The following is a 16,279-nucleotide window of genomic DNA, read 5'->3' on the forward strand; positions in this document are numbered from 1 at the left end:
CGGAACTTTTCCCCGACTGGACTTCACCTGGCGGCCTTCCCGACTAGGCCCTGGCTTTCTCTTCTCCCATTCCCTTCTGCGTCGCCCGTGCGCTTGGATTTCCTCTTCTCCCTTCCCTCGGCACTTACATCCACATCCGTAACCCACCTAAATTCCCGTCCGTCTCCCCGCCCGGACTCAAAGTTAACGGGGGCAGGGAACATCCCTACCAACTCCATCCTAACGTCCCCTCCCGGGCGGTGAGTCCAGCGCTCGGCACACGGTAAGCGCTCCGTAAACGTGACTTCTCCGACTGTGAGCCCACCGTCGGGTAGGGACCGTCTCTCTATGTTGCCAACTTGTCTTTCCCAAGCGCTTAGTCCAGTGCTCTGCACACAGTAAGCGCTCAATAAATACGACTGAATGAACGAATGAGTGAATCCATCCGGGAGGCCGGCTTTCCACCTCGGATGGCGCCGCCTTTCGCATGGAATACCTGCGCCGATCATGGTGATGGGAGACTCGATGTAAATCCACTCGTCGGTGTAGATGCCGGAGTGAACGAAGATCAGCCCGTCGAAGTGAGCTTCTTGCACGCCTCCCAGGGCGTCCTCGATGGTGTCGTAATACTGGAAGACAGGCGAAACGGGATGAGCGGGAAGCCACGGGGGTCCCTCCAAGGGCCCGCGGGGAAGCCGCGCCGGGAAAACAACGTACCAACATGTTTTCTCTTCCTTTATATCTTGCAGGATTGCTGTAGAAGTGTTCGGCAAATCCCGGCTTGACGTGGGCTCCTTTGTACTGAAATGGCCACGGGAAAGGTCAGCGGCAACATCAGGGACTCCCAGAGTGGAAGGCTCACTGCTATATTGTACTCTCCCAAGCGCTTAGTACAGTGCTCTGCACACTGTAAATGTCCGGTAATAGTAATAATCAAAATAATGATGGTATTTGTTAAGCGCTTACTATGTGCGGGGGGGGGGGGGGACACACAACGCAATCAGGTTGTCCCACGTGGGGCTCACGGTCTTCATCCCCCTTTTCCGGATGAGGGAACTGAGGCACAGAGCAGTCAAGTGACTTCCCCAAGGTCACACAACACCCAAGTTGACAAGAAATACCACTGATGACGATGATTAGGGTCGTTGAGCGCTATCTGGGGAAATTAAGGATGATTCCGACTCGACTGGGTTAATTCGCTATTCTAAAACCGACGTCTCCTTCCATTCGGGTCTTTCTGGTGGGAAGGCTCTGTACTTTCCCAAGCGCTCAGTACGGAATTCCGCAGCCAGGAGAGCGCTCGGCGGGCTGATTCGACCGCCACTGTCCTCTCCCAAGTGCTTAATACAGTACTGCGCGCCCAGAAGGCATTTGATGAGCGCTACTGATCGACAGACTGTGAGAAGACCCAGTCCTATTAAACTCCAACGACCAAAGTCCCCCAAGTTGGGTGTCAAAAAGAAAGCGAGTGACCTGACGCTCTCCCCCAGCGCCTCGTAAGGTGCTCGGCGCGCAGTCGACGCTTAACACACATCACCATTTTCTCCCCCAGCGCCTCGCACGGTGCTCGGCACGCAGTCGACGCTTAACTTCTCTGGGCCTCAGTTACCTCATCTGTAAAATGGGGATTAAGACTGTGAGCCCCCCGTGGGACAACCTGGTCACCTTGTACCCTCCCTATGTGCTTTGCACATAGAAAGCACTTAATAAATGCCATCATGATTGTTATTATCATTATTACGAGGTGATCAGGTTGTCCCACGTGGGGCTCACAGTCTTCATCCCCACGGGTAGGGACCGTCTCCATATGCTGCCAACTTGGACTTCCCAAGCGCTTAGTCCAGTGCTCTGCACACAGTAAGCGCTCAATAAATACGGTTGAATGAATTTGATAAGCGCTACTGATCAAGAGACTGTGATAAGACCCCCAGTCATATTAAACTCCAATGACCAAAGTCCCCCAAGTTGGGTGTCAAAAAGAAAGCGAGTGACCCGACGCTCTCCCCCGGCGCCTCGTAAGGTGCTCGGCACGCAGTCGGAGCCCACTGTTGGGTAGGGACCGTCTCTATATGTTGCCAACTTGTACTTCCCAAGTGCTTAGTATGGTGCTTTGCACACAGTAAGCGCTCAATAAATACGATTGATTGATTAACACATATCACCCTTTTCACCATTATTACTATGAGGTTGGAACCCAACACAGATGAGACTGTAAACAGATCACACACGGCAACTTCGCCAACCCCGACAACTGCAGGCAGGCGTTGCGGAGGGCGGTCTGACATGTACGGGCCGACTTATTTTTATCGCCCCAGCCCCCTCCGCGTAGACGGACAGACACCGTTCGTTGTCTCCGGGTCAGCTTCAATCCCCCAGCCGGCACACGCGTCTATCTTGTGTTCATTCATTCGATCGTATTTACTGTGCGCTCACCGTGTGCAGGGCATTCATTCAATCGTATTTATTGAGCGCTCACCGTGTGCAGAGCATTCATTCATTCATTCAATCGTATTTATTGAGCGCTCACCATGTGCAGAGCATTCATTCATTCATTCATTCGATCGTATTTATTGAGCGCTTACTGTGTGCAGATCACTGTACTAAGCGCTTGGGAAGCACAAGTCAGCAACATATAGAGACGGTCCCTACCCAAAAACGGGCTCACAGTCTAGACGGGGGAGACAGACAACAAAACAGGTAGACAGGTGTCAAAACCGTCAGAATAAACAGAATTAGAGCTATATGCACACGTTTTTAGACTGTGAGCCCACTGTTGGGTAGGGACTGTCTCTATATGTTGCCAATGTGCACCTCCCAAGCGCTTAGCACAGTGCTCTGCACACAGTAAGCGCTCAATAAATACGACTGATGATGATATATACCCGGTAAGCGCTCAACAAATATCACCGAACGAATGAGCGAGCGTAGGCCGTCAAACCTGTCGGTGAATTTGACGCCGTTCCTCTGGATGTCCAGCGTGTTAAACTTCTTATTGTTCCGGAGGGATTTTTCTTCCTTGCAGGTCACCCGGAAGTAAAACCCCATCTGCGCGTTGGATTCCAGCTTAATGCTTTTTCCTGCTTCCAACCCCAGCTCGCGGGCGGGGTACAATTCATTCAGTTGTATTCACTGAGCGCTCACCATGTGCTGAGCATTCATTCAATCGTATTTATTGAGCGCTCACCGTGTGCAGAGCATTCATCCATCGTATTCATTGAGCGCTCACTGTGTGTGCGGGGCACTGGACTAAGCGCTTGGGAAGTCCAAGTCGGCAACAGAGACGGTCCCTACCTGACAACGGGCTCCCGGTCTAATAATAATAATAATAATAATGTTGGCATTTGTTAAGCGCTTACTATGTGCAAAGCACTGTTCTAAGTGCTGGGGAAGTTACAAGGTGATCAGGTTGTCCCACGTGGGGCTCACGGTCTTCATCCTCATTTTACAGATGAGGTAACTGAGGCTCAGAGAAGTTAAGTGACTTGCCTAAGGTCACACAGCAGACATGTGGCAGAGCCGGGATTGGAACCCATGACCTCTGACTCCAAAGCCCGGGCTCTTTCCACTGAGCCACGCTGCTTCTCAGGTCTAGAACAGCACCGGACTAAGCGCTTGGAAAATTCAATCCGGCAACAGATGGAGACAATCCCTACCCCCGCAACGGGCTCGCGGTCGAGAAGGGGGAAGACGGACAACGAAACGACAGGCATCGGCAGCGTCAACGGCGATAAGCAGAATCAGACTTAAGCCCCGGTTCCGTACCAACTGCTGGAAGCTTTCTTTCCAAGGATTGGGATGCTCGTATTCTTCCGGATTAATCTGATAGAACTTGCCGGGTTCTGGATGCAGCATGGGCCGCGTGTACTCGAACACCTCCATGTATAAACGCTTCCTGAAGGGGAGGGAAAAGAGCGCCGGTGGGTGAGTCCCTTCAGAGTCGCCGCTTTGAACGGTAGGCCCCGGAGGCCGCCCGTTACGGCTTCCTAGAGCACCGGCGGATGCCAAGTGGCATCTGGAGGGAGCAACGGAGGGCGTGAGGGGAGGAGAGGAGGAGAAGGGCCAAGGAAAAGGCCGACATTCCCATCCGCCCCTCGCCTCCCATCCGGTTCGGCGACGCCGAGGGCCGGGCCAACCCTTCCCCGGGCGCTACGTCAACGGAACCCCATCCCCCACCACCTTACCTCCTTCCCCTCCCCACAGCATCTGTATATATGTTTGTACGGATTGATTACTCTATTTATTTATTTATTTATTTTATTGGTGCCCAGTTATTCTATTTATTTTCTCTTGTTAATACATTTTGTTCCGTTGTCCGTCTCCCCCTTCTAGACCGTGAACTCCTCACCCTGGGCCTCTGTCTATCCATCCCCTCGCCCCCTCCTCCCTCACCTCCCTTCTCTCCTTCTATAGCCCAGCCCAAACCCTCCGCTCCTCTGCTGCTAATCTCCTCCCCGTACCTCATTCTCGCCCGTCCCGCCATCGACCCCCGGCCCACGTCCTCCCCCGGGCCCGGAATGCCCCCAATCCTTCTGCCCATCCGCCAAGCTCGCTCTCTTCCTCCCTTCAAGGCCCTACTGAGAGCTCACCTCCTCCAGGAGGCCTTCCCAGACTGAGCCCCTTCCCTCCTCTCCCCCTCGTCCCCCTCTCCATCGCCCCCGCCTTACTTCCTTCCCTTCCCCACAGCACCTGTATATATGTATATATGTTTGTACATATTTATCACTCTATTTATTTATTTTACTTGTCCATATCTATTCTATTTATTTTGTTAGTATGTTTGGTTTTGTTCTCTGTCTCCCCCTTTTAGACTGTGAGCCCACTGTTGGGCAGGGACTGTCTCTATATGTTGCCAATTTGTACTTCCCAAGCGCTTAGTACAGTGCTCTGCACACAGTAAGCGCTCAATAAATACAATTGATGATGATGATGATGTTGGGTAGGGACCGTCTCTAGATGTTGCCGACCTGTCCTTCCCAAGCGCTTAGTCCAGTGCTCTGCACACAGTAAGCGCTCAATAAATATGATTGAATGAATGAATAAATACGATTGAATGAAGGAATGAATGAATAAATACGATTGACTGAATGAATGAATGAATGAATGAATGAATGAATACGATTGAATGAAGGAATGAATGAATAAATACGATTGAATGAAGGAATGAATGAAGAGACCCGGGACGGGCTCCGCGGTTCCCCGAATTCTGGTGACCGGTGGGAGTCCGGGGGATCAACAGGGACCCTCCCTGTCTCTTACCCCCCCGGCTAGAGGGGGGTCAAGACCCCCACGGCTCCGTTCCCACCATGAACCCGACAGGCCCCGGGGTGGGGGCCGCTTTGGGAATCAAGTGCTTAGTCCAGTGCTCTGCACACAGTAAGCGCTCAATAAACACGACTGAATGAATAAAATCCTCCCCCTCTCCATCCCCCCAGCCTTACCTCCTTCCCTTCCCCACAGCACCTGTATATATGTTTGTGTGTATGTATTTATTACTCTATTTATTTTATCTGTACATATTTATTCTATTTATTTTATTCATCATCATCAATCGTATTTTTACTTGGTTAATATGTTTTGTTTTGTTCTCTGCCTCCCCCTTCTAGACTGTGAGCCCGCTGTTGGGTAGGGACCGTCTCTCTATATGTTGCCAACTTGGACTTCCCAAGCGCTTAGTCCAGTGCCCCGCACACAGTAAGCGCTCAATAAACACGATCGAATGAATAAAATAAACACATGAATGAATCCCAGGCTGCGACCCCACAGACTGCGAAGCAGCGTGGCTCAGTGGAAAGAGGCCGGGCTTGGGAGTCAGAGGTCGTGGGTTCTAATTCCGGCTCTGCCAGCTGTCTGCTGGGGGACCTTGGACAAGTCACTTGACTTCTCTGTGCCTCATCTGTAAAATGGGGGTGAAGACGGGGAGCCCATGAGGGACAGGGACTGTATATCGGGCCCGATTAGCCCGTCTCCACCCCGGCGCTAAGTACGGTGCCTGGCACGTAATAAGCGCTGAACAAATATCATTCTTTTGGTTTTGTTTTATCAAGAGCCGAAGGTCAGACTGCCATCCTTTCATTCATTCACTGATTCGATCGTATTTATTGAGCGCTTACTGTGTGCAGGGCACTGGACTAAGCGCTTGGGAAGTCCAAGTGGGCAACATATAGAGACGGTCCCTACCCGACAGTGGGCTCACGAGGCCCCGGGCCAAAGCCCTTCTCCCCCCCCGGCTCGCCTGAAATTTCTTTCTATTAAGGTCCGTCTCCCCCTTCTAGACGCTAAGCTCGTCGAGGGCAGGGGACGGGCCCGTTGCACTGTCCTCTCCCGAGTGCGAAGTGCAGTGCTCCGCCCAAAGTGAGCGCTCGATGGACAGGACTGACCGACCGGACGGGAAGGGACCGCGCGTGCGACCACCGGACGCCCTCCCACCCCGGGGCGGGGGCCTCGGTTTCCCTTCGGCTCCGTTAATTACAACCCCCCAACGCGGGGCTTCGACTCTCCTCCCGTCCCCGGAATCCGTCTCCCGCCAACGGGGAGCGGCCCCTCGCTTACCACAAGATGGGATCGTTAGCCAGCTCACTGAACCGCTTGCACACGCAAGCGGCTCGGCAGAGATCCTGCTCCAGCAGATAGGAGAAGATCTTCAGAACCACTTCATCCGGCAGCTTCTCCTGGAGGTACTGTTCGGCGGGGGCTGCTGTGAAGACACCACCACCACCACCACGCGGGCTCGCCGCCCCGTTCCTTTCCGGGGGCCCTCGGGTTCGGCCGTCAGCTTACGGGGCCGGGGGGAAGCGGCCCGGTCCGGGGGACCGTGACGACAGCCGCGAACACGGAGCCCCCTTCCGCGCCGCCCCGGAGAAAGCCAAATCCGGATCTCGGATTCCCCCTAGTCACGCCCCACGGTCACCCTCGGATTTTTACGTTTCCAACCCATCCTAGCATTCCCGGGAGTTCAGGCGAAACCCCTCCCTCCCTCCCTCCCCACCCCGCCGAGATCTGAATTGTGAGCTGTGTGACTTCAGGCGAGTCACTTTACTTCCCTGGGCCTCGGTTCCCTCATCTGGAAAATGGGGATGAAGACTGGGAGCCCCCCGGGTGGGGGGCAACCTGATCGCCGTACCACCTCCCCAGCGCTTAGAACGGGCCAAGCGCTTAATAAACGCCACCATCATTATTACCGTCCGACGGGGAGATCTACCTGAGAGGTCTTGGGATTTTCCAGACACTCTGGCACGTTTGGCTCGATGCCCGAAGTTTTCAGTAGTTGAAGTGGAAGCCCCCTTGAAACCAAAACAAGACGAGTTTGAAAAAAGGGGGACAAGTCTCGTCCCCCTCTCCATCCCCCCCATCTTACCTCCTTCCCTTCCCCACAGCACCTGTATATATGTATATATGGTTGTACAGATTTCTTACTCTATTTATTTTACTTGTCCATATCTATCCTATTTATTTTATTTTGTTAGTATGTTTGGTTTTGTTCTCCGTCTCCCCCTTTTAGACTGTGAGCCCACTGGTGGGTACGGACCGTCTCTATATGTTGCCAATTTGTACTTCCCAAGCGCTTAGTCCAGTGCTCTGCACATAGTAAGCGCTCAATAATCAATCAATCAATCAATCGTATTTATTGAGCGCTTACTGTGTGCAAATAAATACGATTGATGATGATGATGAAAAGTCTCCTCGTTGACAGTCATCATCATCATCATCGATCGTCTTTATTGAGCGCTTACTGTGTGCACAGCACTGGACTAAGCGCTTAGCACAGTCGTTTTTCAGATTGGGTCTTCGGTGGTCCCCTTCCCCTGTAAGCCCCCGAGCCCCCGGTGACGCGCGCCGACCGCAGATCGAGCCGCCCGGGCCTCACCCCGCCTCCGACACCAGAGCCAAGCGCGAGGGCCTTACCTCCATGCTGCTCTTTGCAGGACAAGCTGTTCTTTTAGGCAAAAGGGTTTTGCGACGAAGCTGGTAGGGACTGTTTTGTGCGCCAGGACCAGATTCTTCTGCGACCATATCTGCAGGCACATCGTCATCTGTCCGAAGAAACGACAACCGCCACGACCGTCAGCCCCGCCGGACGCGCCGGGGCCCGGCGTCGCCACTCGGACCGTGCGGCCTGTGCTTAATGACACGGCGGGCCGATTCGAAAACGGGCGCGAGACGGAAAAAGCGACGAATGGCCAACGATTCTTACCCCGCGCCGGTGGGAGGTGGACCGTGCCATTCATTCACACTTATTGGGCGCTTACTTTGTGCAGAGCACTGTGCTGGGAGCTCGGGAGGGTTCAACAGAACGACAGACACGTTAAACCGACCAGCCTGTCGTAGCTACCCCAGCCTGGAGAAGAGTAAGCGCTTTCACCGATACCACAAAAAAGAAAAATATTAAATTCTGTCCTCCATTCATTCGTTCATTCGATCGTCTTTACTGAGCGCTTACTGTGTGCAGAGCACTGGACTAAGCGCTTGGGAAGTCCAAGTTGGCAACATATAGAGACGGTCCCTACCCAACTGTGGGCTCACAGTCTAGAAGACTCCAGCCTGGTAAGCTCCTTGCGGGCAGGGAAGGTTTCTGCCAACTTTCTTATACTGTACTCTCCCAAAGGAGAAGCAGCGTGGCTCAGTGGAAAGAGCCCGGGCTTTGGAGGCAGAGGTCATGGGTTCAAATCCCGACTCTGCCACTTGTCAGCTGGGTGACTTTGGGCAAGTCGCTTCGCTTCTCTGGGCCTCAGTTCCCTCATCTGGAAAACGGGGATTAAAGACTGTGAGCCCCCCGTGGGACAACCTGATCATCTTGTAACCTCCCCAGCGCTTAGAACAGTGCTTTGCACATAGTAAGCGCTTAATAAATGTTGTTATTATTATTATTATTATTATTATTTTATTATTATGGGTTCAAATCCCGGCTCCGCCAATTGCCAGCTGGGTGACTTTGGGCAAGTCGCTTCTCTTCTCTGGGCCTCAGTTCCCTCATCTGGAAAACGGGGATTAAAGACTGTGAGCCCCCCACGGGACAACCTGATCACCTTGTGACCTCCCCAGCGCTTAGAACAGTGCTTTGCACATAGTATGCACTTAATAAATGTTGTTGTTGTTGTTATTATTATTATTATTGTTATGGGTTAAATCCTGGCTCCGCCAATTGTCAGCTGGGTGACTTTGGGCAAGTCGCTTCGCTTCTCTGGGCCTCAGTTCCCTCATCTGGAAAACAGGGATTAAAGACTGTGAGCCCCCCGTGGGACAACCTGATCATCTTGTAACCTCCCCAGCGCTTAGAACAGTGCTTTGCACATAGTAAGCGCTTAATAAATGTTGTTATTATTATTATTATTATTATTATTTTATTATTATGGGTTCAAATCCCGGCTCCGCCAATTGCCAGCTGGGTGACTTTGTGCAAGTCGCTTCTCTTCTCTGGGCCTCAGTTCCCTCATCTGGAAAACGGGGATTACAGACTGTGAGCCCCCCACGGGACAACCTGATCACCTTGTGACCTCCCCAGCGCTTAGAACAGTGCTTTGCACGTAGTAAGCGCTTAATAAATGCCATCATAAACGCTTAATTCAGTGCTCTGCACCCAGTAAGCGCTCAATAAATACCATTAATTGATTGTCACCTGAGCCTCTACCCACATCCCCAGCCTTACCTCCTGACCTTTTAAATTCCTGGCAATCAGCTAAATCCCTGTCTACCTCAGGCTAATTGCAACCAGGTGCTTTTTTCTCTCCATTTTATCCCTTTCCCTACCCACTCAGTTCCCATCCCTGCTCCAGAGACACAATTCTCCTCTTTTATAATGGCATTTACTAAGCGCTTACTATGTGCAAAGCACTGTTCTAAGCACTGGGGAGGTTACAAGGTGATCAGGTTGTCCCACGGGGGGGGCTCACAGTCAATCCCCATTTTCCAGATGAGGCAACTGAGGCACAGAGAAGTGAAGTGACTTGCCCAAAGTCACCCAGCTGACAATTGGCAGGGCGGGGATTTGAACCCATGACCTCTGACTCCAAAGCCCGAGCTCTTTCCACTGAGCCACTTCCCTTGAACTCCCAACCATTCTCCTTTGATTAAGGTATTCGCTAAGCGCTTACTAGAGAAGCAGCGTGGCTCAGTGGAAAGAGCCCGGGCTTTGGAGTCAGAGGTCATGGGTTCAAATCCCAGCTCTGCCAACTGTCAGCTGTGTGACTCTGGGCCAGTCACTTCACTTCTCTGGGCCTCAGTGACCTCACCTGTAAAATGGGGATGAAGACTGTGAGCCCCCCGTGGGACAACCTGATCACCTTGTAACCTCCCCAGTGCTTAGAACAGTGCTTTGCAAATAAGTGCTTAATAAATGACATTATTATTGCACCTAATAAGCACTTAATAAATGACTTATTATTATTATTATTATTATTATTATTATTATTATTATTATTATTATGTGCCGAGCCTCATTCTAGACACCAGGGTAGGTACAAGTCTGTTGGGTTGGACACGGTCCCTGCCCCTCAGAGGGCTCACAAGCCGAAACCCCATTTTACAGATGAGGAAACAGGCTCAGAGCAGTGAAATGACTTGCTCAAGGTCACGCGGAGACGGGATGAGAACCAGGGTCCTCTTTCTCCCAGGCCTGGGCTCTGTCCGGAATCAGTTGAAAATTCCCACCTTGCGCTCAATGCTCCGTGGTGCAGGTGTCCGTTCCAAAATAAGCCAAGAGGAAAGAACTCAACCGGTGGTGTTTATTGAGTGCTTACCGTCTGATCGCCTTGTATCAGCGCATTGCACATAGTAAGCGCTTAACAAATGCCATCATTATTATTATTATTATTATTATTGTCATCAGGGTTTTTCTCCTGTGGCTTTCTACTTAATAGTAATAATGATGGCATTTATTAAGCGCTGACTATTATTATTATTATTGTTAATCAGGGTTTCTCTCTGGAGGCTTTCTACTTAATAGTAATAATGATGGCATTTATTCAGCGCTTACTATTATTATTATTGTTAATCATGGTTTCTCTCCCGTGGCTTTCTACTAAATAGTAATAATGATGGCATTTATTAAGCGCTTACTATTATTATTATTGTTAATCAGGGTTTCTCTCCCGTGGCTTTCTACTTAATAGTAATAACGATGGCATTTATTCAGCGCTTACTATTATTATTGTTAATCAGGGTTTCTCTCCCGTGGCTTTCTACTAAACAGTAATAATGATGGCATTTATTAAGCGCTTACTATTATTATTATTGTTAATCAGGGTTTCTCTCCCGTGGCTTTCTACTTAATAGTAATAACGATGGCATTTATTCAGCGCTTACTATTATTATTGTTAATCAGGGTTTCTCTCCCGTGGCTTTCTACTAAATAGTAATAATGATGGCATTTATTAAGCGCTTACTATTATTATTATTGTTAATCAGGGTTTCTCTCCCGTGGCTTTCTACTTAATAGTAATAACGATGGCATTTATTCAGCGCTTACTATTATTATTGTTAATCAGGGTTTCTCTCCCGTGGCTTTCTACTAAATAGTAATAACGATGGCATTTATTAAGCACTTACTATTATTATTATTGTTAGTCAGGGTTTCTCTCCCGTGGCTTTCTACTTAATAGTAATAATGATGGCGTTGATTAAGCGCTTACTATTATTATTATTGTTAGGGTTTCTCTCCCGTTCCTTTCTACTTAATAATAATAATGATGGCATTTATTAAGCGCTTACTATTATTATTACTGTTAATCAGGTTTCTCTTCCGTGGCTTTCTACTTAATAGTAATAATGATGGCATTTATTAAGCGCTTACTATTATTATTATTGTTAATCAGGGTTTCTCTCCCAGGGCTTTCTACTTAATAGTAATAATGATGGCATTTATTAAACGCATACTATTATTATTATTGTTGTTAATTAGGGTTTCTCTCCGGAGGCTTTCTACTTAATAGTAATAATGATGACATTTATTAAGCACTTACTATTATTATTATTGTGAATCAGGGTTTCTCTCCCGTGGCTTTCTACTTAATAATAATAATGATGGCATTTCTTAAGCCAACTTGTACTTCCCAAGCGCTTAGTACAGCACTCTGCACACAGTAAGCGCTCAATAAATATAATTGATTGATTGATTAAGCACTTATTATTATTATCGTGAATCAGCGTTTCTCTCCCGTGGCTTTCTACTTAACAATAATAACGATGGCATTTATTAAGCGCTTACTACGTGCAAAGCACTGTTCTAAGCGCTGGGGAGGTTACAAGGCGATCAGGTTGTCCCAGCCTTCATCCCCATTTTCCAGACGAGGTCACTGAGGCCCAGAGAAGGGACTTGCCCAAAGTCACCCAGCTGACGAGCGGCGGAGCTGGGATTTGAACCCCTGACCTCGGACTCCAGAGCCCCGGCTCTTTCCACCGAGCCACGCTGCTTCTCCTGCTCTTCTCTCCTGCCAGCGCTTAGAACAGTGCTTTGCACATAGTAAGCGCTTAATAAATGCCATTATTATTATTATTATTATTATTATTATTAACCCCTTGGGAAATCAGGGGGAGAGAGAGAGGAGTGAGCCAAGATGTGAGGGGCTTGCCTGCAGCCCCTCCCGGCCCCCCCCCCACCTCCTCCCACCCCCACAGCAGCCAGCAGGCGCTTGCCATCTGGTCGCTTAGTACAGTGCTTTGCACATAGTAAGCGCTTAATAAATGCTATTATTATTAACCCCTTGGGAAATCAGGGAGAGAGAGGAGTGAGCCAAGATGTGAGGGGCTTGTCTGCAGCCCCTCCAGGCCCCCCACCACCTCCTCCCACCCCCACAGCAGCCAGCAGGCGCTTGCCATCTGGTTGCTTAGTACAGTGCTCTGCACATAGTAAGCGCTTAATAAATGCTATTATTATTATTATTATTATTAACCCCTTGGGAAATCAGGGAGAGAGAGAGGAGTGAGCCAAGATGTGAGGGGCTTGTCTGCAGCCCCTCCCGGCCCCCCCACCACCTCCTCCCACCCCCACAGCAGCCAGCAGGCGCTTGCCATCTGGTCGCTTAGTACAGTGCTCTGCACACAGTAAGCGCTCAATAAATACGACTGGATAAATGGAAGTGTGCCTGAGCCACCGATGATCACTGAGGGAACCGGGGCGGGCTCCCACGGCCACCCTCTCATCCGTTCATTCATTCAATCGCACTTACTGAGCGCTGACTGTGCGCAGAGCACTGGACTATACGCTGCCAGCTTGGGCTTCCCAAGCGCTTAGTACAGTGCTCTGCACGCAGTAAGCGCCCAATAAATACGATCGAATGAATGAATAAGCGCTGGGGAAGTCCAAGTCGACGGTCCCTACCCGACTAGTCTAGAAGGGGGAGACGGACGACAAAACAGAACAGGTGGACGGGGTTCGAGTCGTCAGAACAAACGGAATTAAAGCTAGGTGCACAGCGTTAACGGAATAAATAGAAGAGTAAATATGGACAAGTAAAAGAAATAGAATAATAAATCCGTCATTCATTCATTCATTCAATCGTATTTACTGAGCGCTTACTGTGTGCAGAGCACTGGACTAAGCGCTTGGGAAGTCCAAGTCGGCAACATCTAGAGACGGTCCCTACCCGACAGCGGGCTCACAGTCTAGAAGGGGGAGACAGACAACAAAATCAATCAATCATCAATCAGTCAATCGTATTTATTGAGCGCTTACTGTGTGCAGAGCACTGGACTAAGCGCTTGGGAAGTACAAGTTGGCAACATCTAGAGACGGTCCCTACCCAACAGCGGGCTCACAGTCTAGAAGGGGGAGACAGAATACAAAGCCAAACATACTAACAAAATAAAATAAATAGAATAGATATCTACAAGTAAACTAAATAAATAAATAAAACAGAGTAATAAATAGAGTAATAATCAATCAATCAATCAATCGTATTTATTGAGCGCTTACTGTGTGCAGAACACTGGACTAAGCACTTGGGAAGTCCAAGTTGGCAACATCTAGAGACGGTCCCTACCCAACAGCGGGCTCACAGTCTAGAAGGGGAAGACAGACAACAAAATCAATCAATCGTATTTATTGAGCGCTTACTGTGTGCAGAGCACTGTACTAAGCGCTTGGGAAGTCCAAGTTGGCAACATCTAGAGACGGTCCCTACCCAACAGCGGGCTCACAGTTTAGAAGGGGGAGACGGATAACAAAACAAAACATATTAACAAAAGAAAATAAATAGAAGAGTAAATATGTCCAAGTAAAGTAGAGTAATAAATTCATTCATTCATTCATTCAATGGTATTTATTGAGCGCTTACTGTGTGCAGAGCACTGGACTAAGCGCTTGGGAAGTCCAAGTTGGCAACATCTAGAGGCGGTCCCTACCCAACGGCGGGCTCACAGTCTAGAAGGGGAAGGCGGACAACAAAACAAAACATATTAACAAAAGAAAATAAATAGAATAGTAAGTATGTACAAGTTAAATAAATAGAATAATAAATCTGTCCAAACCTATATCCAGGTGCTGTGGGGAGGGGAAGCAGGTAGGGTGGGGGGGATGGGGAGGAGGAGAGGAAAAAGGGAGCTCAGTCTGGGAAGGCCTCCCGGAGGAGGTGAGCTCTCAGGAGGGCTTGGAAGGGAGGAAGAGAGAGAGTTTGGCGGATGTGCGGAGGGAGGGAATTCCGGCGAGGGGAAGGACGTGGATCGTCCTCTCTCCTCTCTCGGATCCCCCGAGTCCACCTGTGAACAACCCCCACGGCGGTGGGCTATCTGGTTGGCACCCCTCCAGCCGTTAATAATAATAATTATAATAATGGCATTTATTAAGCGCTTACTATGTGCCAAGCACTGTTCTAAGCGCTGGGGAGGTTACCAGGTGATCAGGTTGTCCCATGGGGGGCTCAGAGTCATCCCCATTTTACAGATGAGGGAACTGAGGCACAGAGAAGTGAAGTAAACTTGTAACCTCCCCAGCACTTAGAACAGTGCACATAGTAAGCGCTTTAATAAATGCCATCATTATTTAGAAGGGCCTCAGTTCCCTCACCTGGAAAATGGGGATGAAGACTGTGAGCCCCCACCGTGGGACAACCTGATCACCCTGTAACCTCCCCAGCACTTAGAACAGTGCTTTGCACATAGTAAGCGCTTAATAAATGCCGTCATTATTTAGAAGGGTCTCAGTTCTCTCACCTGGAAAATGGGGATGAAGACTGTGAGCCCCGCCGTGGGACAACCTGATCACCTTGTAACCTCCCCAGCGCTTAGAACGGTGCTTTGCACATAGTAAGCGCTTTAATAAACGCCATCATTATTTAGAAGGGCCTCAGTTCTCTCACCTGGAAAATGGGGATGAAGACTGTGAGCCCCCACCGTGGGACAACCTCACCACCTTGTAACCTCCCCAGCGCTTAGAACGGTGCTTTGCACATAGTAAGCGCTTAATAAATGCCGTCATTACTTAGGAGGGTCTCAGTTCTCTCACCTGGAAAATGGGGATGAAGACTGTGAGCCCCGCCGTGGGACAACCTGATCACCTTGTAACCTCCCCAGCGCTTAGAACGGTGCTTTGCACATAGTAAGCGCTTTAATAAACGCCGTCATTATTTAGAAGGGCCTCAGTTCCCTCACCTGGAAAATGGGGATTAAGACTGTGAGCCCCCCGTGGGACAACCTTCCTTCTTCTAAAATCGTATTTATTGAGCGTTTACTGTGTGCCGAGCACTGTACTAAGCGCTTGGGAAGTCCAAGCTGGCAACATACAGAGACGGTCCCTACCCGACAGATCACCTCGTAACCTCCCCAGCGCTTAGAACAGGGCTTTGCACATAGTAGGCGCTTTGATAAATGCCATCATTATTTAAAAGGGCCTCAGTTCTCTCACCTGGAAAATGGGGATGAAGACTGTGAGCCCCCCGTGGGACAACCTTCCTTCTTCTACAATCGTATTTATTGAGCGCTTACTGTGTGCAGAGCACTGGACTAAGCGCTTGGGAAGTCCAAGCTGGCAAAAGATAGAGATAGTCCCTACCCAACAGATCACCTTGTAACCTCCCCAGCGCTTAGAACGGTGCTTTGCACATAGTAATCAATCAATCGTATGTATTGAGCGCTTACTGTGTGCAGAGCACTGGACTAAGCGCTTGGGAAGTCCAAGTTGGCCACATATAGAGACAGTCCCGACCCAACAGTGGGCTCACAGTCTAGAAGAAGTCTAGTAAGTGCACAGTAATCAATCAATCAATCAATACGATTGATTGATCGAGCTACACGTCCATACCACTCACCCACGGCGCCACTGGAAGGGAAATCCGGGCTAGTGTCGCGACTGTGTTTGGGAAACCCCGTTTTC

At 49.7% G+C, this 16,279-nt stretch overlaps 1 protein-coding gene across 2 annotated transcripts in view; it reads right to left on the minus strand.

Annotated features, from left to right (window-relative positions):
• Positions 1–16,279, minus strand: part of FBXO11 (F-box protein 11) — a 91,468-nt gene that overhangs the window by 19,719 nt on the left and 55,470 nt on the right. Inside the window, exons 2-7 of one of the 2 annotated variants that reach the window (XM_038751069.1) lie at positions 7,882–8,009; positions 7,178–7,259; positions 6,529–6,670; positions 3,742–3,871; positions 697–780; positions 476–608 (exon numbers count right to left, since the gene is read on the minus strand). In XM_038751069.1, coding sequence (XP_038606997.1) covers positions 476–608; positions 697–780; positions 3,742–3,871; positions 6,529–6,670; positions 7,178–7,259; positions 7,882–7,989 — 679 coding nt within the window. In that variant the 5' untranslated portion in view covers positions 7,990–8,009. Of the gene's footprint in view, positions 1–475; positions 609–696; positions 781–3,741; positions 3,872–6,528; positions 6,674–7,177; positions 7,260–7,881; positions 8,010–16,279 lie in introns of both variants that reach the window. The other variant, XM_038751068.1, reaches the window with a different exon arrangement.

Source organism: Tachyglossus aculeatus, chromosome 9 (assembly GCF_015852505.1).
Source record: "Tachyglossus aculeatus isolate mTacAcu1 chromosome 9, mTacAcu1.pri, whole genome shotgun sequence".
Taxonomy (NCBI): Eukaryota; Metazoa; Chordata; class Mammalia; order Monotremata; family Tachyglossidae; genus Tachyglossus; species Tachyglossus aculeatus.